Raw genomic sequence first — 24,842 nt, forward strand, 5'->3', positions numbered from 1 at the left:
GTAAATTCAGACTTCTGTTACCTACAATATACCAGTGCACAACAATTCAGCATCTGCATAAGAAGTGTTCAAGTCAGATCTACTATTAGTGTCCTCAGTGTCCAAAACATGCTTGTAAAAAATAAATAAGTGGGCCAAGTCCTCCCAGCAAGGGAAATGGTACTGCAGCAGGATGCCATCTTCTTCACAGCTTTTACTTAATGGCCACATATTTCTCAGCTAGCCAGGAAAGAAACAGAACAAAAGCTTGTCCTGCCAGACACACTAAGAAGTCAGCAAGTACTTGGAAGGACTTCCAATGAAGAGAATATCTAAGTGTTCCCTTATGTTTTCAATTTCATTGTAAATAAAGGATGAAGCTTAATCACTTTCCATAAAAGAAGTAATGCACAGATATATTTTAAGTAGCTTTCACCTTTTGATACAGAAACATGAAAGTTCTCGGCACAGTTTTAAAACAATTGCTTTTGTATGGGGAAGAGCTGTTCCTATTGAACTACAAGAATGATTCTGCCTGAAGTTGTACACAACTCTAGACATATGGCATCCCACATTATTTAGAAGTGGTTTGCTTTCATTTAAAACTGTTCCATATAGTTCTCAAAGCTAACACTGCTTGAAACATACCTGTTCTATACACCATAATTTTTAGGGATGCATTTCTTGCTAAGTATGAGCCTGTCACTTTTATTATTATTATTAGTCAGTGGTCATCAAAACAGGCTCCATGACATTTATGACAGCAAGCCCAACCATACCCATCAGTTGTTCTTCAGCATTTAGAAAGTGGAACTTCTAACTCGAAAAATTATTGACAGGGACAGACTTCATGAGGCAATTATCTCAAGGGGCAAGCAAAGATAGAACTATGACATCTCTTTACAAAAGTATCTGCAAATCTTAATGCTGAAATCAGGTAGATAGACTTTTTTTCCCCTCATTCTGAAGAGCTGAATTCAGACAATAATAATCTTGTTTTCAGTTATACCAGAAACAAAGGTCAGCCTCAGAAAGACAGCGTTCAAGAACGTAGAGTAAGCACCTGGTTCTTTAAAACAAGTAGATCTTATAGAGGAAAAATCATATAGGCTCCTAAGAAAATGTAAGCTGGAAGAAGAATCACTTGATTCAAGTTGTTTCAATCATTTCTTAATGTTCCAAAATAACAGATGGACAAAAGAGCCTCTGGAAACAAATGGAGGCTGAGCTATGCCTACATAATACATAATACATCCATATTTAACAGCTTGCGTGCACATACTTATGTTTACCATGACCTAATTTATTTTAAAAAAATAGAAATAGATTGCAGCTTATTATACCAACCTTTTTTCCACACATGAAAAACCTTAAGGTTAACATTAATTTAAAAACAAACTGAAAGAACCAATCCCACCGAGTACATTTGAACATACTTGATTTGTTAAAACATTAGTTTCTTAAAAACTTAGTTCTGTTTTTGCTATTATAGGAATTTCATTTACTCACACTTAAAATTTTCTTTAAATACCACCAGTCTTCATCAAATACTGCCAGCCAGACTGACACAGTATATCAAAGTTTCACTTACCTGCTGTAATTTATTTTTAAAAATCCAAATCCAATCAATAATACTGAAAATTGTGGGCAGATCATAAATTCACTAGCGTAGATGATATGAATTTTGTACCAAGATATAACTGAGGTTTACAAAATTTATTTACTGTCTCCTTCAGGGCTAATTTCATTTCCAACCAAAAAGAAACAAGCTGATGAATGTTACTTTAATCATGAAGCCAAGGCTTTAAGACTAAATTAAATTAGTCCTTTGGGATTGTACATCATTTCTGGGAGGAAAAAACCCGATAAGAATAAGGTACATTCCTTCTCGTTTTCTATCTGAGAGTCAGCAACACACTGCCCTACGTTTGAATTTACTTTAAATGCATCCTATAGTATTCCACGCTCTCCTGCACTGTAGAAAGTAGGGGATCTTCTAGCAATTGTAGCATGCCCTTACATCTAAACCCCTAGCTAAAGCAGAGGCCTGCTACATCTGTTATCATAAAAGCACGCTATTACCCACTCTTTTTAACCCAAACATAAGTATGCCAAATAGCGTAAGTTAAAAGAGCGCTGCATTGCTATAACAGGCCACAGACCTCTCACTATCTATGTCTGAGGACCTTAGTCATTAGCATAAATCTGGCCCATTAATCTTGTTCTCAACTTATGAGAATTTGCTGTTTGAACTGGAGATTGATACCAAGCATCCTCTTGTTATGATGAAATTTAAGCATGGGATAATAGCAAAGGCTTTGAAAACATCAGCAAAGTCTGGAAGCTAGTGTCCCAGATTCACAAACAGCTCAATGATGGCAATTAGTCATCACTGCAGAAGCACCACCTCCAAAGATGGGAAAGGACTGCTTTATCTTCAAGAGAAGCATCAGAACAGCAATCCACTGAACAAACAACAAAAAAACCCCAGACAGTCCAGGGCAGAGATCAAGGGCTGGGAACAACCTAGAAACTCAGATATCTTACAACAATATTCCAAATTAAGGAGAGCAGAGGAGAGAAAAAGATGCTCGCTGCAGTTCCAGCTTCCTTTGTCAAAGATTTCTTCAGCCTGGCAATCTTGACAACTAGAACCACCAAGATCTAAAGCTATTGGAGCTAACTCTACGCTTTTGGACACACACAAGTAATGTAGGATAAGGTTAAGGATTGACCATTGATAATGTACAAGAACTATCTGTAGGAAATTTGCTGTTTCTGGATGTAAGATCAAAAGCTTTATTTAAAGGATTGAAACCAGTCTGATTTATCAATCTTCTAAATGTTCCTATCACTACAAGCTGTTTGACATGTCTATACACATTCAGTTGCAATAGCCCTTACAGATACTGTGTGAATAGATAGGAAATTTATGAATAGTCAGAGCTCAGCTCAAGGTTATATCAATATATGAGAAGTTAAATATGTAAATACTTGAAAAGTTTATCCAAAAGGTAGAAGAAAAGCAAGTGGTACCATATTTACAAACTGTCACTGTGTTAAAACATGAGGTACCCACCCCCAGCTTCAATGAAAGGCTGAATGGGATTCAGCAGTGCCGACCATGGGGAGAGAACTCAAAAACATTATTTAGAAGTAGGACAGAGAAGAGTCAGCAAAACGTGTATCCAAACTTCGTTTATATTTCTGAAGATTAAATAAGCTGCCCATTTGAACAATGTATCAAAGGATAAACCATTCTGTTTGACAAGCTTCTGCTTTAACAACAGATGCCAAAACCCTGAAGTACACCATTAGATGAAGATAAACCATTTTCTTAACCGAAGACATATACAAATACAAAAATATTTTAAAAGGTACTGCAAGCATTAATGAAACAGCCCTATACTGCAGGCTGCTTTAAAAAGCGACTTGCCTTATTGAGCTCTCTTCTAATTTTATCTGGACCAAACTGATCAAGGAAACGTCTGAAGTGAAATGCATCTATGGCAACAATTTCAGTGTAGCGCCGCTGCCATTCATCCCTGAATTTGGAGTGAGAAGATAAGAAGACAACAGTAAATTAGTCCTCAAATATTGGCCATATGATCATAATCTGAGATGAGCAGTTCCCCGCAGAGCTTTTCCATTTGAAGAAGCTAGAAAGGTGAGCTTGTAACAACAATGGAGTACTGACAATAGCACCAAAGAAGAGGCAGATTCCCTTAAAAATTTATAAATACTCTGGCCAAGACTCTGAACGTAAAAGTAGAAATGTGAAATAAATCTCATTAAATGGCACAGTTTATTAAGTACAAAGAAACACTGCAAGGTCAAAAAAGCACCGTGGCTCTTTATCTTCCTCCAAAATTTAAAGAATCAGAGTTGTTTGAGTTGGAAGAGACCTTTAAAGATCATCTAGTTCCAACTCCTCCTGCTCCAGTCCTTGGCAGAGACTACCCCCGCTAGATCAGGTTGCACAAAGCCACATCCAATCTGACCTTGAACATTTGATAAAGGAGAACACAATACATCATTTATATTTCTATACAAAATTTTGTGCATTCACTACAGAAGCACTGTTGGGAAAATAAATGCAAGCACTTAGAGATTTCTTCTCGGATTCATGATATAAAATCTTATTTTGACACACTAATATCACTTGCACCACAGCACTCATAGTATTACTGTCAAGCTTCCTGGGACGTATTATAATCCATAGTTCACTATCTTCAGAAAATTTTGGATTCAATACTGATAATTAAAACCTGTTGATTTAACAACTGACACCCTGGCAGGTACCATCATGAGCATCGGTAATACAAGGAAGACCGCTGATTAACAGAAGGTAACTTTCTTAGCTTGTTGGCTCTTCTGAAGAAAGTAGGATCAAGCAATAAAATTCTATAGTAAGGCAAATACTCAAAGCACCAAGTTTTTAAGTGTAAGACATTTGTTCATTCCTTCACTTGAAATACTTATGTGGAACTTCACCTTGGGGTCTTATCTTCATGGCTTCTGGCCCACCGGTACGTTTCTGCATAGCCTGTATACTCACTGTACTGCTCAGTACCTGAAAGACAAATGATTTCCCATATTACATAAGAATATGTAAATATTTTTTTCTCTTGTAAAATCTTTCATAGGAATCAACGCTTTTGAGCTTTGAATGAATACACACCTCTCAAAAGCACCAGCCAAAGCTAGAGGTTCATATCTGCATACAACAGTACAAGATCATCTTATAACCAGTAAGAGCTTTTTTGCCACAACGTAATGGTCTGTGGCAGATTTTACAGACATAGATCTCCTATGCATGCCATCCAGCACACATACAACCAGGAGACAGTTTTCAACTTTGTCATTCCCAGATTAAGTAACTTCTCAATGAATTGCCTGTCCTCTTTAAAGTTCTCCTGGTTACTACCTGGTTAACAAAGACTGTTGCCTCCCCTCCACGAGGGGGACCAAAACGCAAGCAGGGTTTCTCTGAAGTGTATTGAGAAACAAAACATGAGCTAAGAGCCTGGAACACACAGACTGGCTAATGAAGGCTATCATTTTCCAGTAATGCAGAAGACCAGGAGAGGCTGGTGTGGTTTTCTTTTTTTTCATTTACGTTACACTGCAGCAAGCGTATTTTCCAGTGTTTCTTATCTAGTAATTTCTAAATTTTAAGAACTAGATAACTTCACAGTTTTTGACAGAATGCTGTATGTTTTTAACCATCAGAATTCTCTTAAAGACAGCAGCTCAGTTCCAGTGCTTTGAAATTCAAATAGGAGCCATGAGGGAAGAAGAAAGAACTTATTAATAAATCAAGAACAGACAAACCGTTTATCATGTAGTGGCTGTAGACTGTATGTAAAGTTATTAATTAGCACAACTCAGATCTAAAGGCATTTTTCAGGCTACTACCTGTAAACATGATGATAAAACAGTCACTCCACTACTAAAGCACAGCAATGCTATCTCATCACAAGGTAGCAAAAAGCTGGGCTGACAGCTTAGAAAACATGAGAGGAAAAGTGTAGAGATTTAAAAGTGTCTGTAGCAAGCTGTACGTTTCCACAAAACAACTTTATTTCTCTAACATAAAATTAAAGCCTGTAAATCCATAAGGAAGCTCCATGGTAAGAACAAAGCAGATTTCCAGTGCATCAGTGTTACTCTGACTGCTGCCTAACAAGCTCAGGGGCGATCCTACATTAGGATCTTGTGTTCAGGAAACGCTTACATGTTGTAATGAGGGGCATGGTTTAGTGGGAAGTATTGGTGATAGGTGGACAGTTGGACTGGATGATCATAGAGGTCTTTTCCAACTTTGCTGATTCCATGATTCTATGATAGGTAGGACTGCTAAGCTTACAAGGCTCACTGCCCAATAACACCTCTTTTCCTCATGTTACTTTGTTTTGTTGTCGCTCAGCATGACTCCTGCTCTACAGTTCCTGACACAAATTCTCAGATATTACTGCAATTCACAGCACTGAATGTACTGGAAGGCCACTGAGCCCAGCTGTGGTGATCAGTACCAAAGACGGTACTTCTGTAAAAGCCTAGGAAGCCACAAAACCACAGCTAGAACATACCTAGTTGCTCTGTGAAAAAGCCCAGCAGGGTACCTTGACAAGCATTAAAGGCTGTAACAAAGTAGCTTGTTAAGATCTAGTAATTTTTAGCTATTTTTGCTCTGCTATGCAAAGTACCTTTCCAGGCTTTATTCTGAGACCAAGGAGAGCATTTCAACAGAGGGCAAGAATCATAACCCTTCTAAAAAAGCCAGCTTTCACCTCATCTCACCAAACTTCAAGTCCTTGCTTCAAAACCTGAGGATGCAAAAATGCAAAGAAAAACTCTGAAGTAACACCATAGCAAAATCATGTTTTCCCATGTGGGGCTTGCAACCGCTGAACAATTTTCAGATGAATTTCTAAAGTAGTAGATTGATGAGAATATCTCATTTGGAAAATTCCAGCTCATAGAGGTACAGTTTGGCACAAGTTACCAACAGTGTAAGAGAAAGATGACAACTTCTAAGCAATGCCTTAATCACAGACTGTGCCAGCAATTACACCTATAAATATAACAGAAAAATAATTTACGAAGACCTGTAAGCATTTAAAGTAACCGACAGCACCAAAAATATGATTACTCAGACAAGAGTGATGCCTACTGCATAGATTGGTGATATTCTGAGAAGATAAATGTTTTAATTTAACCTCAAAGGTTTTCAATCTCTAAAGAGGAAAAAAACAACTTTGAAAAAATCAGAAACACATGACTGCACTTTAACATCATCTGCCAAGGGAATCTGAACGCTTGCTTCCTGTAGTCTCAAGCATATGAAACACAAGCTGTTGAAAATATTTAAAATAATGCTTATACTTCAAAACATTTCCCCTATTTACACAAATTCATTGTAACAGACTTATCAGTGCTTCTTGAGCTTATTAACCACTCATTAATCATCTGTAAAATCTAAATAAATAACCACACTGAGAACAAACTCCACCAAGGCTATTTTGAAAAGCTGTGATTGGGAAGTGATTGGGAAGGTAGGAGGCTGCTCACCAAAAATTCACTCCCTGTTGCAAAACCGAAGTCAAGAAGAATTGTGATAGCAGAATATGCCTATATATTCATACACATCCACATCCTTACACACAAGACAATTGCGGGCAGCTTAGATATTCAGAAGTCAACCTTCTAATTGAATCGCAGGCTGTATCAATCATCAGTTAAGGCTTTTCCTGACCTAGCCAAAATTGAGATTTACTGATACACTTGAGCAAAGTGTCTGAGCAAATAGTAAGAAAAGACAAACTAGGAGTTTGTTTGACCTTTCTGACAGCCTTTAGCTTCAACTCTGAAAAGGAAGTATTTGTGGTCTGGCATATGGAAAGAAAAGATAATGAAGATATTGACAAGGATAGATTAAATGAGTCAAAGGATGAAGCTTACTTTTTTTTTTTTTTTCCAAAGGTTCATTGTTTTCATTAATTTTTATGAAAGTGCAGTGTATGATGACAAAAGCATCAAGAATCAAACAAGTAAATGCATATATAGAAAAAAATCAATAAAGGAGAAGCTCAAAGAAATCACACAAACACTAAATTCATGTCCCAGGAACCTAAAGCTAATGAAAATCAGTGGGTTTTCATAAGCGAAGTTCTGGAAATATGCCAGATAAAAACAGTTATTCAATGGGCAGCACTTTTGCCTGTGAACCACTGGGATACAGGCTGCTATTGCAGGGAGATTGGATGCAATACAGGATAAATTGGATGTGTTAATGCTTCTGGTGAATCTCTTTCCTCAAAGCCAAAAAAAAAGCCAGAAAGCAAGCTACTACATAAAGAAAAGAAGCTTATCCAACTTCAGAAGAGAGTATATGCAAGTATAATTAAAAAATACATTCTTAGTGAAACTTGCAGCAGTTACAGTATGAGAACAGTGAAATTTCAAGTACCAGTGTGCTTATGGGACTGTGTCCATGAAATCTACCCTTCTCAGACTTCCATGGTTTTGCTTTTCAATTGCATATGATCGCAATTTCATTGCATACGATGAAACGTCACACTGTCCCTCAAGTATTTTGTCTGAGCTAGAAATTGTACCACTGAAGGATCAGCACCATTAGCACCCAAAAAACAGAGCGCACATAAAAAGCAAGGGTTCAATCTTGTAGTCACTAATATGAATGTATATTTACTGCCAAAGGCGAGGGGAATATCCTGCTCTGTCTTCCAGTCAGTTCTTCTGGCCCTTATCTTGTGCCAACACTAGTCGTCTGGCTCTTCAGACAGTGGCACAATCAGGCAGCTAATCCAGCTGAAAAACATTTTTTTCCTATGAGTAAATTTTCAGCTGAACTAATTAAACTGATCTAGTTTATTGCATGGATAACGTGCTTAGAAGTCTCTGAAAATGGCCACTGTTCAATCTGTAGATTCAAAGCAAACACAGAACACAGCTTCACCTGCACTTAACGCTGGCTGGATATACACCAACTCAAAGGAAAGAAAAAATAAAAAAACAAAACACAGAACAACTGAGTAAAAAACAGTGATACACTTCTGGTAGAGCTGTGAAAAAGTAATTGCAGGAATCTTTGGCATTACTGCTGATGTTTCAGTCTGTGTAGAAGAACTTTACTGCGCATGACTAGTTCCATATTCATTATAGCAGTGATCTTAACCAGATACCATGCAATCGCAATGAATTTAATTTCTCTCCCATTTCTCAGACTCTTCTGCAAACTTAAGCTACAGAGTAATATCCATTAGGCCACTGAGACAAGATGCATCTCAAAGAACATAACTCATCAGGAGGATTGTGGCGTGCAGTGGAGACTTGACTATGAACCAACATGGAAGAAATCCAGGAAAATGATAGAAGGTCCATTTCCATTAGAGAAGAACACTATCACACTAAATGCAAATCACTATACAGTACAGTGGCTCAGGAGAACTGAAATGTCTTTGCAGTCTAAGAACACCCTCACTGATATCTGCTGATACCAAATCACTGTCGTTTTTTCCCCACAGTGGAAGAAACTCTTTCAAAAATTCATTTAGTGTTTAACCCAATCCATTATGACACATACCGATAGCTGCACTGTTTTTGCCCTTCCCAGAAGAGCCTCATGCAGAGGAAAGCACTTCAATATGTTAATTTTATTATATCATCATATCCGAAATACATGACAGCAATCAGTGTTGGCCATTCATTTTTCAATGAATCACTAAATCAAGTTTACCATAAAGATGTCACAGAAAAGGCACTGATTTAGGCATGGTGGAAAAATGAAACAGAACACTTTTAGAAAGATTACCAAGGTTAAGAATTAAAAAGTAGAGGCTCTGGCCATTACAATCAGCAGCTTCAGGACAAGGTAAGATTTGCAAGACCTAAGCTCAGAAGTTCTACTGTGCATGCATGTAAGAAAGAATGAGTGCTTCAGAAGGACTTTTCCAAGTAATCTTTTCCATTATGTCCACAAATTCCAGCCTGGTGACTCAGTTTAGTTAATGAAAAATACCATCGTTTTTACTACTGGAGGCTGAAAAACAAAGCATACGTAATCTACTACACTATTTGTCTAGAAGACCTCTCAATAAAAAAAACGGCTATGAAGAAAAGAATAGTTTAACTTTTTCCCCCTCCTCCCGTCATGATACACCCAGCTGCTGCATTACCTTGAGTAAAACCAAGACAGAGGCAGCACTTCCTGGGCCTCTCCAGTTTTTGCTAGAGACATCAGCTGTTTTGACACTATTTTGATCCAAGGAATAATAAAACACTCCAAATTTTAAGATAGATGTTAAAACCAAAGGAAAAATATTATCAGTGAAGCACTAGACAGAGAGCATATCTCCATATGCAGCCCCTCAACAATATACTGCATAAGCACTTAGTTTTAGCATCCTAAGTTACAAACACAACTTGCAACAAATAACATGAACATGTGTTTGTAACTTAAAAGATAAACATCCTCAAGAGACACTTCACGACTTTTTATTCTTTTTAAAGGTTGCTGATTTTCTCCTCTTCCACTACCTCCTGTTTGGTGACCAAAAGCCAACTCAAACATTTCAAATTCCAAAACGGAACAAACCCATCCTGCTTTGACACAACAGAAGCATTACCTACTAATAACTGGTAATTGTGACTTTTACTTATATTGCCCCAAACCATTTTTTAGCTAGGTCTAAAAATGCATTTCAGGACTCAGCATCCTATTATACACGGTTAAAAAAAATTCTATATAACACTTGTCTGCTTCCTCTCACTTCCTTTTTATTTCCTTCGCAAAACGTCTACTGGAACAGTTCCCCTAAGGTCTTTGCAGGTGGGGTGAAGAAGAAAACTCATCGACAAATGAGTACTATTCTTTTCCTGTATAGTTTAAACATACAAAGCTTCAAGTTGAAGCATGTTTTCTATATTGAAAACCAGAACATTTACTGCGAAGACTAACCTGTGATGATAAGACATTCATTATGATCCAATACTTCAGTGATGAGCCTTGATACAATCAGCTCTGGGTTGATTAAAAACCGAATTTCTTCTTGTACTAGTCCTGCCCCGGTGACACCACCGCCAACAAAACGGTTTGCAAAATCAACCTAACAAGAATATATGCAGGAGCGTTATGAGATAAGCAAACAGCGTAAAATCCTTTCATTTAATAAGGCAAATAAAACCATGTACAAGCTTCAGCTCTGTTGGAATCTGCTGCTATCACTTAAAAATACAAGCAGCAGGACAGAGTCTGATTAGCAGCACGCCTTCCTCATTTTTCCCTTTCCTACTTCTGAGACGAAATGAGACAAGTGAGATATTATGCAGCAAAATAAAATTATGCATCTCAAAGGCGCTGAATTCATTTTTTTGAAAGGGCATATATTTAATAACAAAACATTTACTGAAATGTGAAAAATACGAACAGCAGATTACAGCATCCCTTTTGCATTTTAGAGGCATTGAAGAATTATTAAGTTGTCCTTTAATAAGCTTTCTGCCTTGGCTGTCCACACTAAGCACTCATAGCTCAGTACAGCCCCGCACCAGTTGTTCCAACCTTAGGAGCTCTTACATATTCTCCTTGAAATGCACTTGAAAAAGGTACTTCATTTCGATCGCCAGCCTTTCTGCCTGGAACTATGAACTCTAATTTTTGCTGCAATAACACACTTTTCATATTATATTTTTATAAAGACAATAGTTTTAAAAGCAATTGCTTTATTCAAAAAAAGCAACCACTATTTAAGGCAAACTACTTGCCCATGGAAATTTATAATTAAGAAAAGCTTACATCACATTTTCCTGGCTAAAGTTGTTCTATTTACTTATTTATTTATTCAGTAACTGAACTCTAGAAGACAGACTTCTTTCTTTAAGCTCATTTGACAACTGAAGTATGTTCCTTGCTATCGATATGGACAGGACATTCTCCTTACCAATCTATTTCAGCTGACTGGCTCCCAGACTGAAACAGTGGTGCTGCAGCAGCAAGAAGTCTCCTGAACTACTGACCTGGTCACCGTCTGGGGCACAACAATCATTTCAAAAGCAAAACAAAAACAAAACAAAACCCCTTGGCAGCTCATAAAAATTACAGCCTGAAACTTTTATCTTGTCAATCTTTGATCCTGGCTTGAACCAAAGGACTTGAAGCTGTCCAGGACTTGTGATTTTCTGTCAGCTACTTCTGTAACAGGTACATGTAACAAAACTCAATGAGCTAGGGAATACTGATGTCGCTAAGTCTGCCCATGGAATTCATTTTGATGCTTCATTTACATGCATAACATCTTGTTATTTAAATCAATTGAATATAAATAACTTTAAGCTGGCAGACCATAAAAATGACACAAGCATGATATAAAGCCACATCTACTGTTATATGAACTTACCTGTAGCATACCTTGTCCATTGCTTTCAATAGTGCCCTCATAGGTGACATGCAATCTAGACAGCTTTTTCTGAGATCTATCATTGAGGAAAAAATATTGCACAGGAAAAAATGACAGAATCTCCACACAGACATTAAGACAAAACCCATCCAAAATCTACCTTCTTACACAACTTAACATAACATGATTAAAAAATCTGAAGGATTAAGGAAAATGTATTTGTCTTTCAAAAAACTCCCTTTTGAGCTGTCCCTTTTTACACACTCAAGCAGCAGACAAACGATGTTACTGTTCTAAAAATTCATACTTCAGACTTGTTGGCTACACAGGCACATAGGTACATACAGGACACTCAAATTATTTGTATCCATTCACCCACTTCCTTCTGTACTTCTCGCCACAACAAACATGTTTCCTGATCACGTGCAGGTCTAAATCAATTCAACATTAATGGGATTCAGGTTTTAGATAATTCAGGCAAATATTCACATTTAACAGAATGTTTGACTTACCTTTCCCAGTCTGGAAATTCTTGGAGACTCTGCCTTGTAAATGTCACCAATCCAGTAGGTTCTGCGGGGAAATCAACCATTGATTACAACATAATTCTTCGCAGAAACAGAAGAGCTTAACTGTCCTCAAAAGCAGCTTTGAATCTTCCGCTGGCAGCCCATACTTAAACTGAAAGCACTATGAAAGGCCAAAACCACTCACTTCTTTGCAGTTTGAGTATTTTTCCAAGTCAAGGAAAAGCTGCGTGTTAAGTGAAAATCATTTGAACTGTAAACATTACTAAAATGACTTAATGGTTAACGTGAAAATAAAGTGTGCTGCCACTTATGACAGAAATTGCCAGCCTTTGGAGGTGTCCGTTTTTAAATGTCAATAGGCAACACGGAGTATTCAAGCTACGGGTACATGAAGCAGCAAGTCATATTTATAAACAAGTCCTACTGTGTAAATAAAGAGATTCCAAACCGAGCCATTACTGACAGCATCCTAGTGAAATTCACCATACTTCAGATGTGAAAGGACTCCTGTGCTCAGAAAAAAAAAAAAAAAGAACAGCTATATCTCACTGCAGAGAGAATGCACGGTCATCATCTCTCCTTGCTTTATTCAAAATTTCAGTTGTACTGCAGGAAGAAAACATCAGCCTCTTATTAGAGGATGTTATCCCAAGAAAAACTTCATTTGGTCTCATTTGTTTGCTACAGTAAGTCTACTGGGTTGGCTTGTGGAAAACAATGGAAACAAATTTAAAGCACGAAGTCTTTCAGATGTGTTAAATAAAGCTATACTTTTCTTCAAAATTATAAGGTTTAAGGAGACATAGAAGGAAAAGAAAGTTGCTTCCGTTTCAAAAAATAGGATACTGCTTTCAGCAATGGAATGCTTTTCTGCAAAGGAATTCTTATCAGTGGCAACATTTTTATAAGTTAGGCATTCATCTACTGACAAAGTCTTCTGTTCACATGGCCTTCACCGTGTTCCTTTACAAGGAACTCAATTACCATTTACAATAAAAAAGAATTGTCAAATTATTACAGTCATTTATGGAGCTATATTACTTCAGTTTTACTAATTCCTTGCAAGAAAAGAAAATCCCAATAAATGGAGTCTTTTAGTATGATACGAACTTTTAATTCAAGAAATGAGATGCAAAAATCTCATTAGATTGTTTGATGTTCTAACATTAAGAAGTAGTTTTCATAAAGCATGCTCCCAGTATAGTCAGGGACAGCAGCAAAAATTTGAAAATATTACTGAAGTATTAGAAAAGAGCCCCTACATTATACCTCTCCTCATCTGAGCACATAGATAACAATTCACTTTTTTTTTTTTTTTTAACCACAGAGATTTTTTTCTGTTGAGATTGCTGAAGCTTGTTATCTGAAACAGGAGATAGCTGCGTTTAGAGATGAAATAAAATAATAAACTGATAAACTGAATAATAAACTGATGGAACAAATGAAAGAGGTTTTTTTACGCACAATAGCTTAAAACTGTGGAAGTTTTTCTTTTTAAGAGCAAACTTTTCTAAGAATTTGGTGTTAACAGTGAGTTATCAACATGCAAAGAAAATGTTCTATAAAAACACTATAGTAAGACATTGCTGCAGATATGCAGGTGGCACAGTACTGGTGATTTTAATGACCACATGTAGTGATAAGTTCTCTCTACATTCTCACTCTGATAAGGCACACCAAGTCACTGCATGTGTATTTTAAATTTATATAAACACACACAAAAATTGTATGTTTTTGTATATAGAAACATCTACACTTTATATACAGTATATATATATAAATAAGGAGAGGTGAAAAAATTATCTGAACCTATATGCATATATGGATATTTTACACAAACATACCACTCTCAGAAAAAAAAGGAATGAAGAGTAAGCTTCACAGAAAAATTAGATTACACGCATTATCTTTACACGAGAAAGTAGCACCAAGGAATATCAGCACACTCAGCATGTTGGCTTCTGATAGACACTTCCATCATAATGCTGCAAAGCCATTCCTAAATCAAATGGGATTAAATTCTCTATGTATCAGTTTCGTAGCTCAAAAAAAAGAAATGAAGTACGCACTTTTCTCTGTGACTCTCCTAAAATAGCAGAAAAGGGTCTTAAGTTTCTCAGGCTTCCGTGGTGACCGTCCTTCAAACAATCTGGAAAACAAGGCAAAATTAATTAGATGAGATTTCAGGGATACATGGCATAGTCATTAGGCTACTTACAGGTAAAAGTTGAAAAACAGTCGGCCCTCCCTAAAGTCAGCCACTTCAGCATCAACACAACTAGGACACAGGGGCTGTCTAGACAGTTCTTCCCACAACAAAGTGTTTAGTTGCAATGCTGCTACACTGTGCCTCAACTGCCATGATCCCCACACCACTTCTTACAGAGGCACCAGTCCTGAAATCTACACAAATACTGTACACTCCCAACAGGAGACATATTTACATGCTTATATATGTAGTGCACTTTAAAGGCAGAAGGCCAAAATCAGATACCTTCATGAGAGTACGTTGTTTGAAATAGAGCTAGTTTTTTGGTTGATTTGCTAGGTAAGTTTCTGATAAAGGTAATAATGCTGATTTTGTAGTATCAAAAAATGTAATTTCAAAAGGAGCATATCTGCAATGAACTAGCTTGGATTGAAATCAGTGACCGAGGGGTGAAAACATGCACGCTAAACACTCCAGGATCCAGATGCCGTACCCTACTTACAGCTGAATGAATTGTAGAGAAAAATGAAGGCAACTACATTGCTTTCATGAACTGCACAGTACTAGCAGCATTTCTAAAGAAATTAATTCACCCCCTATAGAAATGGCTTTATCCACTGGGCTACTACTGGCATTCTCAAACTCATCTGTAAAAAAAACTAAGCATTAAAAGGAAGCATCCAATTTTTAGCCATTAAGTGAATGCATGCTTTTAAGGTTAACTGAAATATTTTTTACTGCATCATCCATCTTCCAGCAGCTTGAACACACATTACCTAATTTCACCTCCAGCCAAGTGACAAGGCATTGTTATTGGCAACACATAATGGAATTTAACTGGGAGGAAGAACAGCGAGGACTTCAGAAATAATATCCTTTGAGCAGGAAGGTCACTAAAAGATGTCTGATGTGGTCAAAGCCCTGAGGATGTAACTTATAACACCCTTACCAGCCCTTATCCCCATAAACCACAAAAACAGTATAAGTAAAGCAATGACACAACATTATTCATTTGTTTCCATGCATCGAAATGACAATCTGACTTTAAAAATGGAATGCTGTCAGTTAGACTTAGCTTTCAGTGGTGATCTAGGGTTGGTTTTTTTTAGTATTTAAAAATTCTTACGCAATACACATGCTGAAGAGATCAATTTTATCCAAAATCTGTATAAAGTTAAAGAAGCTAATTTTAAGGTTGAAAAGATCTTATGAAAACCTTCAGCCTCATAACAACCTTAACTTCAAAGGCAGTAGGACTTCAAAGGCAGTAGGTTTCATATGTGCATGGCCTACCTAAAATGGACCCATCTGCGAGATCTAGGACTGGGTTGTACTTGCTTGACTAATAAGGGACTCAAAAAAGAAAGTTAAGGTGTGCACGCAGGTCTTGACGAAATGCCTAAGTTGTCTCTGACCCCTTATCTGGAAGTCTTATTTAGTACGAGTCCTTTAAACCGGTTCATTTATATACTAGCCCAATCATGCTTTCACCGGGCTTTTTTTTGCCTCTTTACTTCAACTTGAAATCTTGCTTACGTTGCAAATTCTCAGTAGTAAGTGCTTCACATCACAAAGGCGTTACATGCTTCAGTGTAACTAGCATGCTGTGCAGGGAGAGTTGAGAACTGAAAATACTATGCTTGAAAAATGGTAGATCAAGCTAAATGACAACAGCAAGGGAGATGAACTTGGTAAATAATTGTAATGGATGAAACCAAAATGTGGTCACTGTCAGTAAGACATTTCAACCAAAATTTTTCATTTTTTTGCAGCAATATGCATCCTGTAACTATACATCACATCTTTAACTGCGGTTAGCACAAGAGGGGATTTGTTTTAAAGGCCCATCAGATCAGTGGAAGAATTCCTACATGTTTTCGTAGGTTAAAAATTAGCCATATGCCTTCATAGGAGCTACCTATTTATTAAGGATTACTGCTATTAGTTCAGCTGACTTTGCTTTGTATGTTCTCTTACGATTCCAGAGAAATCGTATCACAATGATGCCAATGTTTCAAGAGGCTTCCAAGCTACACTAAGGTCAGAAGTAGAAAGAGAAGAGAAATAAAACAATAAACATCACATTCTGTATATACGCGCAACCATACTGTCTTAGACACAGCATAAATAAGCAGTCATCTCTGTGAACAAAGTAATGCATGAGCAAAACAAATAAGAAATGGCCCAGACCTGCTCCCATCAATTTAAGATGGGATAATATGATAAAATTAGAAACATTTTAACCTAGGACACTATTTTGGAGATCATCAGTTAGGGAACATTACGGGAACTTTTATTTCTGGTGCAAATATCAGTGTTTTGGAGAACAAAGCTATATGAAGACATCAGTAATACATTAAAATAAATGCTTCTTCAAGTGCCAGAACACAGATCCTACTAAAAAAAAGAAACTAACCAAAAATATAAGTGGAAACCACATAACCAATTTACTGATAAGAACCCAGGGCCAAAAAACATTAATTCAAATTAAAGAATTCAGCCAAATGAAGTGCACTTTAAATCAAACGCAAAGGACTGCAAGCCCCACTTTCAGCTGAAGCAATTGAAATATTACCTCTAACTGCATAGGTAAGCTGTTTTTGTTCTGCACAAGATGTTCTTACTGCCATGCAGCTAACTTCCACTTAGCAGGAAGCCAGACACCAGAGCACAAAGCTTGTTGGGCTGACCACCAAACAGAACTGAGGATTTATTCTAGCTCTGCAGTGATGCTAATCAAATAAAAGATGTATTAGCAAGATATGCCTATAGGGATACAGTTAGACATTCTGACAAGTGAAGGTCAGAGATTTAAAAACTTAAGACAGTAGATGTGCCAATAGCATAGTAAAAGTAGATTGTTAAGTCATTGTGGCTACCTGAAAACTTTCCTAGCTAATAATCAGATGTTTACTTCAATCTTCTGAAGAGAAATCCCATACATGAGAAAGAAAATACCAGAAATAAGAACTGTTCTTGGGTAAATGCAAATAAGAATTAAAAGTTACCCAACTGTCAACAAACATGAAGTAAAGTTTCAAAGTAATCATTCATATTGCTTCTACATTTAACATTACAAAAACAGGTGTTACTATTTTATTTTGAGTGAAAAAAAAGCATTTTAAAGGTATAACAAATATTCTGCTTTCCGCGGCCTCATCAACTTCAAACTCAGGTTTGTCTTGTTTTCAATCAACGTTTCCATCTTAGAAGGGCAACGCCAGAAAAATAAATATTTTATCATGCAATTTAGCCTCCTAGATAATATTAAGTACTTTCTTATCCGCATTTCCATCCCCAGCCTGTAGCTTACCATCCCCAAGTCAGGCTTTTATTCAAACGCTTTTTTTCCAAGAGTACATCAATGTTTCTAATGTGCAAATTTGAACCTTTGAACCTATCCTAAGAATCAGAGAACAGTCCACGCTGTAATAATACCTCCCAAAGTTGCAGCATAGACCATACTTCAAAGCATTCTGTAAACTTCTCACTCATAATTCCATCACATTTCATGTACACCATTTGCAAATGTGTGAATATGCAAATTTACAGTTCTGGCACCCAGTTAACCTCCTGTGCATTTTCTTAACTGCATAAGCACTAAGAAGTACCTTTTTCTTGACTAGATGCTTGAAGATGCTCATATTGTACCTTTTACTTTTGTGTAATCTCACTACAGATAGCATCGCACCAAAACAAATGCAAAGCATTTCACTTAAAACCTTGTCCTTCCACAAATAGAAGCGGAAGAAAGATTTACAAGGAAGTAGTGTAGACATTTAATCCAGTAAATGAACGGAGCAGAGAAAGAATGGAAAATAAAGGCAGATACGAAAACAGACATTGCCTTCAGCTTCAGGAACATAAATAATCACCAGGCAGAACTTTAGTCTAAGGTATAGAATAGCAAAATACTTGAAAAATGAATTGAATGGGTATCTTTGGTTTTGTATCTTGTTACATTTCAAGTCCACGTATGCATGCAGGGGCGGAAACACACGTTATCTTCAAACTCTGATTGCTCTCCATAAGATTGAGAGTTGTTTTCATCAAAAAGCAGAGCATTCTCAATTGCTACCGATCTCAATTTGAACTACTAAAATTTCACACTGATACACGCAACTCTAGAAGAAAAACTCAGTGTGTCAATTGGCACAATAAATGAATCATTTAGGATTAAATGAGTTGCACCAGGGAGCATGGTGAATCATCTCTACCATCTTTCTCCTGCAAACATTCTTCCTCCATGAAGTTCCAAGTGAAAAATAAAGGTCTTCCTTTTTTAAAAAACATTACCATATTTGTAAGCAACTTTTTTTCTAAGCTTTGATTCACAATGCTAAGCATAGTTGGTCAAAATACTTTGTTTCAGTAACAGTTCTGTCACAATGTTATTTGATATTTTTCTTCAGTTGAGCTCATACTAACTTTAGCCACATGTTTATTTAGGACTACTTGTAGATAGTGTATTGAAAGGGCAGGAAATCTGTATGTGTAAGTATTACATACTTACATCTGTATGTGTAAGTATTTTGTCTGTATGAACAAAAAGAGAACCCCATCGTGTATGGGATTTGTATATAGAAATTATATATAAATTCTATATATAAACATGTGTACAGATACAATTGCACACGATCTAGAATAATCTCTCTCAACATATCATAGCAAGTCAGTATCATAAACGAACAAGGAGAATTACCTTAGTTACCTGTATTCTTTGACTGAAGTATTTTCTGAGAAAGCTGTTTCAATTGGTTGTGTATTGGGGATGGGGTCTCATGCATACAGAAATATCTAACCACATTTTAAACTACAGTGCTACATCACTAAAGCTTCACTTCAGTGAAAAGACAGAATATAGTTCCAGCCAGATACTGACAGGAGACTTTTTTTTTTTTTTTTTAAAGTGAGACAGCAGCGTTTTACTACTACCATTTACATTTCGCTTACCAAGAGAAACACAGCATTTCACTCCTGCTTACTGTTCCTTTTTGTGAAGAACACCACCCTAGACTCACAGTCTCCAATGTGGGTCGCAAAAGTATCCCAGGGGAACTAAGGACAACCCACTGGAACGTAAGAAGAAAATACTTCTGTACTATTTGTAGAATGAAAAAAACTGGAAACAGTGGTTTACTTAATCTTTATCTCATCTTTTTATATCTCTATTCTCATGGACGTTTCATAGTGTATAGACCATATTAGCACAGTAGTACACATAAAATTTATAAATAAATGTACATATAGTAGGGGTGTGTAAAAAAGAAGTTTTCTGATAAAGAGTGTGTGATGAGAAGAGCCTGGAGAGTACTGCCCTAGACAGCTTTAAATACTTAAAAGTCAATTATGTAATTTAAGATAAGGAAATCTGAACAAATTGAAAATGGCAAGTTCAATGTAAAAATACAGGTTCTTACTAGGAAGTGCTGTTGCTACTGAAAGTATTTTAAGTGAGAACTACAAATAAAGCTTTTCAGAACACTAAAACTTCAATAATTAATTTTGAACATCATATCAATCAAAAGTAGGATAAGCCCAACAAGATGACCTGCCCAGAGGTGAAAGACAGATAAAACAACTAGCGAGAGCGCAAACGGAAAGATCACTATCTCAATCTTACAGGTCTTGACAGGTTTCTCAGTTTCAGCTGGGATAGAACTGTTCTCTTCAGAGTGTCTGGTGTAATACTATGTTTTCATTCTAGGTAAAAACAATGTTGATAACACACTGATGTTTACAGTTGCCTCCTAAGCAGTGCGTACAGAGCCAAGGGCACTCGCAGTGAAGGGGCCCAAGGAGCTGGCAGGGAACAGAATTTGGATAGCTGACTTAAACCGGCCAAAGGGATACGCCATACAATATGACATCAGGCAGGGGGAGTTTTGAAGGGGGTGGGAGATCACCTCTTTCTCTTCCACTGCTCAAGGGGCTAGCTGGGCATTGGTGAAAGCATGGTGAGCAACTCCTTGTGTATCACTTGTCATATCCATATATACACACAAATACACACATATCATAATTATTATCCTTTTCTTTTTCTCCATCTTAGTTTTATCTCAACCCACAAGTTCTACTTTATGGTTTGGGTTTGTTTTTTTTTTTTTTCTCTCCAATTCTCTCCCCCATCCCACTGGCAATGGGGGGACTGAGCAAAGGACTGTGTGGTGCTCAGCCACCTGCCTCATTAGAAGACAACAGGAAAACAGCATAAACTTACACAAGTTAGGTGCGGCAACATCAGATCTGTTTTTCTGATGCCAAGTGTACGTTCATTTAATAACGTGAATCCCACCCTTCTGTATTAAAACAGCCTTCTATTTCTGCCTACACAGAAAGCAATTTAGAGGTTTTGAATTCCCTCGGCATCAAGTAGGAGAAAAACAATATATTCAGTAATTCAATCTCACAGGCACTTCCTTATTTACTGTTGTGTCATAGGTATCAACTTTCATCATATCAAGTTATTTAAGAACACGCAACACCTTTATGTTTAATTAGAACTTCATCTTCAGATTAGAGACTCGAGATTTTATTAGCATACAGAAATAGAGCAATGTGATTTTGCTGGTAATCTAAAGGCAAAAAACATCTTCACGCACTCACATACGCCCACACTTCTATCTTTGTGTTTTTTATTTTGTAGCTTTGTGTATTTTTAAAAGCAACTTGGAGCATTCTGAACATCTTAAGGAAAAACTCTGATGACTTAGTAGTCTTTAGATATAGTACAGCGATACTTGTCTTTGGAGAAACAGGAAGATGCCAACCCCAAGTGCTCAGCACCAATGAACAGCACGGTGGAATGTTTTACACTGAGCATCTGAAACAAAACATCCCACATCATGGTAAAATTAAGTTCTGTAATGAATTACTATGTTTACTAAAGTAACCAGGAGGTATTCAGATAGAGTACTGTGTAATCACTAAAGCAATTACTAGACTTGTTAAGAATGCTGTCCTGTTATCAAAGACCATTTCAACGTCTGCCACACAAAAATGCCAATTTTAATTTTTTACAGGAAATTACACTCTACTTAAATCTGTACTAATAAGAACACAGACCTGAGGCAGGGAAACAGGACTGGTTTTGTAGGCTCGGCGTTTAAAACCACAGAAAAAACCAAGTGCAACATTTCAGAAGAGCAATGCATCTCTCAGTCCAAATAAAGTTCTCTTGAAGTCACCAGATAATTTATTCCCCAGAGAATACTCATTAGTGTTGCAAAATTGATGTTGTTTATGAAGAGACAATTGTATTACTAGTAAATTAGATTTCGATTCTCCTGCATAAACGTACTATACAGTTTGCCCATTTCCTTTCATATATTATGCATTCCATAAAAGACATATATATCTTAACTACTGTTTTTTCCCCCTCATTTCCAATCACTTGAAATTACTTTAAAAGCTTGTTTGATAAAAATGGAGAAAGTCAGTCCCACTAGAATACTGGCTGTTGCAGAGCAGAGCATCTCACTAACATACGTGCCAGAAGATCCACCAGGTTTGCATTATTAGACACGCTGTCTTCAATTATAATACAGCCTCACTTACTTTGACAGCAGCTACTACAGATGCCTAATGCCTGCAGTTTAACTACAGTAGCTTTTCAAAAAAGAACAGTGAAATTACTGTAACTTGATGCTACAGCTAAGAACATATCTGCAGCAGATCGAAGGTACAGGAAAGCAAAACGGGTCTTTGACACACCAGTTCTCTCTTCACTCATCCAGAGAACCAAGATAAGATTGAACAGAGTATTGTTGTTTGGTCGGTATTTTTTCTTTATACATTTCTTTTACACATAATCAGACTTTGTAGTTTCCTGAATTATGAGCTGCTATGGCAGTAAGACACAGGTGTGACAGCTCAGTCAACAAGGGCATGAAAAACCTCCACTGAACAGCCTTGCTTGACACTCGACTGTATTTGTTTCAGTATTTTCTCACAAATAAATGTAAAAGGAGCATAGTTCTTTCCTGAAATATATCAAAGGGGAAGGAACAATAAGCATTCCTCCCTTTTAATGAAAATGTTACACTAAACCACAAACTACACATAGTGAAGATTCATTCTCAGTACTCCCAGAAGAAACTCTGTTCAAATGCAACCATCATCACAACTGTAGAGGTCACCTCAGAAGAGCCAAGGCAACTAATCCTTCACATTCAAGCAACATACAACTTCTATGAGAAATGTAGCACTAAGAATCATAAGAGGACAAATGCAATTACTTCCTTCTGTTGTTAATGGAATATTTTTGCACAAAGATGCCCAATCCATTTCCACGTTAATATATTATAAAAGCATTCTTGAGACAAAAATGGAACTTTTAAGATCTGGCTTTATGTTTGGTTTAAACAGAAGCAATGCCTCATGCTATTTTGTATGCTCTAATAATATTTGGCCACCGAACAGATGTTATTCCATTTACTAAAATTCATAAATATCCTGGCTCTCAAAGCTAAACTATGAATTCCATTTTATTAACTGCATTTCTAATGAATTATGTTATTAATAACTTAAGAACTGCAAGAGGCCAATCCTTGCCAAGTCCTAAAGGGAAGAATTTAATTAAATTACAGAGTATTCCATTATACGAGTAACTTGGCCTACGTAGCACAATGAACAATGAAAACAGGCACTCAGTGTCACAACACGCTATTAAACTAAGTGCTTCAGTGTCAAATGAGGAATGTTCCCTTTGTTCCTCCCTCAATTGGTGAGAGGGACAGGAGAGAAGAGATGAAGCAGAGATGATTTATGTTAATACTAACACTTAAAATGGCCTTCCTTCCAATCAGACGCAGTTATTAGTGCATTCAAACAACATGCCATCATCACTACAGTAACAGTACCAAGCACTGGTGCACCAGAAAAAGCTAAATAGAGGGGAAAAAAATATTCTCAGTTTCCTACGTTGAGCATCTGCTGTTATGTCAGATTTGCATCTTGATTAGGGGTGTTTGGTGGAAATCACAATATGTTACTTAATACCAGAAAAACCTACAGAAGAAAAGACTGAAAAGAAGCGGGGGGCAACAAGACTACTTAAAAAAACCAGAAAACATAACTAAAGTGTACAAACAGGTGCTGATGTTTAAGACTGTATTAACTGAATGATAAATGATTGCTGCATAAAGCTGAAAACACAAGAAAGAAACAGACTGTACAGTTGTGTTTCTAACATAAGGCACAAAATTCAATTTTTTCAGTCTCATGAGTCAAGGGAAGGGGTGAAAGCCTTCCGTGTTAATGCAGAAAGTGCACATATAGTGAAATTACAGAACATTTGTTAAAAATGAGTTCTCTCACATGCTAGCATGTGCTCAGTAATTTTGCTTCATTACGGAATCATGGCAGATTTTTTTTTTTTTCTGAGCCCAAGGAACACAGTAATTCATTCACAGTCATGCAGCAGACAAATTATGCTGAGGAAAGAACTAAGACTGGAAAAAAACTGCAGACAATAAGACTGGGGGAAAAGAGCTGCTGTGTAGGACACTCTGTTATGCCCATACCTAAACAGGGCAGAGCAACAGTCTCCAAAGCCTTTAAATCAAAGCAGTATTATGAAGAGGAAAAAAAGTCAAAAGCACTTCAATTTCAGCTATTGCCTCCTGCCTTTTGAACACATCCAGCCTCATGAAAGGCTTTTCTGTAAAGCCTGAAAAATACATCCTGCAGTGAAACAAACCTTGTCATCTTTGCAAATCTGAAACGATAGCTGAAAACACGGCATTTTGTTGTTCTTGCTCTTCAAGAACTTCCTAGGGTGGGAAAATATAAGATTAACAGAAAGAGGAAAAAATAAATGAGGTACTGTCAATCCTCTTCCCATCAGTTTAGAGTTCATCTAAGTCGGTTACAGACAGTAACATGACAGAAAACAGTGTAACTTCTTGTTGTATTCTCTTCACCACTCAATGGGCTTCAGCTTTTATACTGTCAGTCCCCCTCTCACTGACACATTCACTCTTATTTTTAGCTACTGCCACACACCTTTCTTACTTCACTCACCTGTTCATTATCAACTCCAAAATATAAAGGAAAAAAACACTGGTCCAACAAATGATTAAATTAAAAGTATTAAGAAGGAGACTGTTCTTATATAAAAATGCATAAATAGACAAACTCTGAACAACAGTTATTTTTAATTCTCAGGAAAGAGAAACCATTATCTTTCCTTCTTTCTTCCAG

General features: G+C 36.9%; 1 protein-coding gene across 3 annotated transcripts in view; it reads right to left on the minus strand.

The window, feature by feature from the left end:
- The window catches only part of PARG (poly(ADP-ribose) glycohydrolase), a 67,277-nt gene that overhangs the window by 9,420 nt on the left and 33,015 nt on the right, over positions 1-24,842 (minus strand). For 2 of the 3 annotated variants that reach the window (XM_021398958.1, XM_021398957.1), the window contains exons 10-15: positions 14,500-14,579; positions 12,413-12,473; positions 11,901-11,976; positions 10,463-10,610; positions 4,474-4,552; positions 3,416-3,524 (exon numbers count right to left, since the gene is read on the minus strand). In XM_021398958.1, coding sequence (XP_021254633.1) covers positions 3,416-3,524; positions 4,474-4,552; positions 10,463-10,610; positions 11,901-11,976; positions 12,413-12,473; positions 14,500-14,579 — 553 coding nt within the window. The remainder of the gene's footprint in view (positions 1-3,415; positions 3,525-4,473; positions 4,553-10,462; positions 10,611-11,900; positions 11,977-12,412; positions 12,474-14,499; positions 14,580-24,842) is intronic. The other variant, XR_002439390.1, reaches the window with a different exon arrangement.

This window comes from Numida meleagris, chromosome 5, assembly GCF_002078875.1.
Source record: "Numida meleagris isolate 19003 breed g44 Domestic line chromosome 5, NumMel1.0, whole genome shotgun sequence".
In the NCBI taxonomy this organism is placed as follows: domain Eukaryota; kingdom Metazoa; phylum Chordata; class Aves; order Galliformes; family Numididae; genus Numida; species Numida meleagris.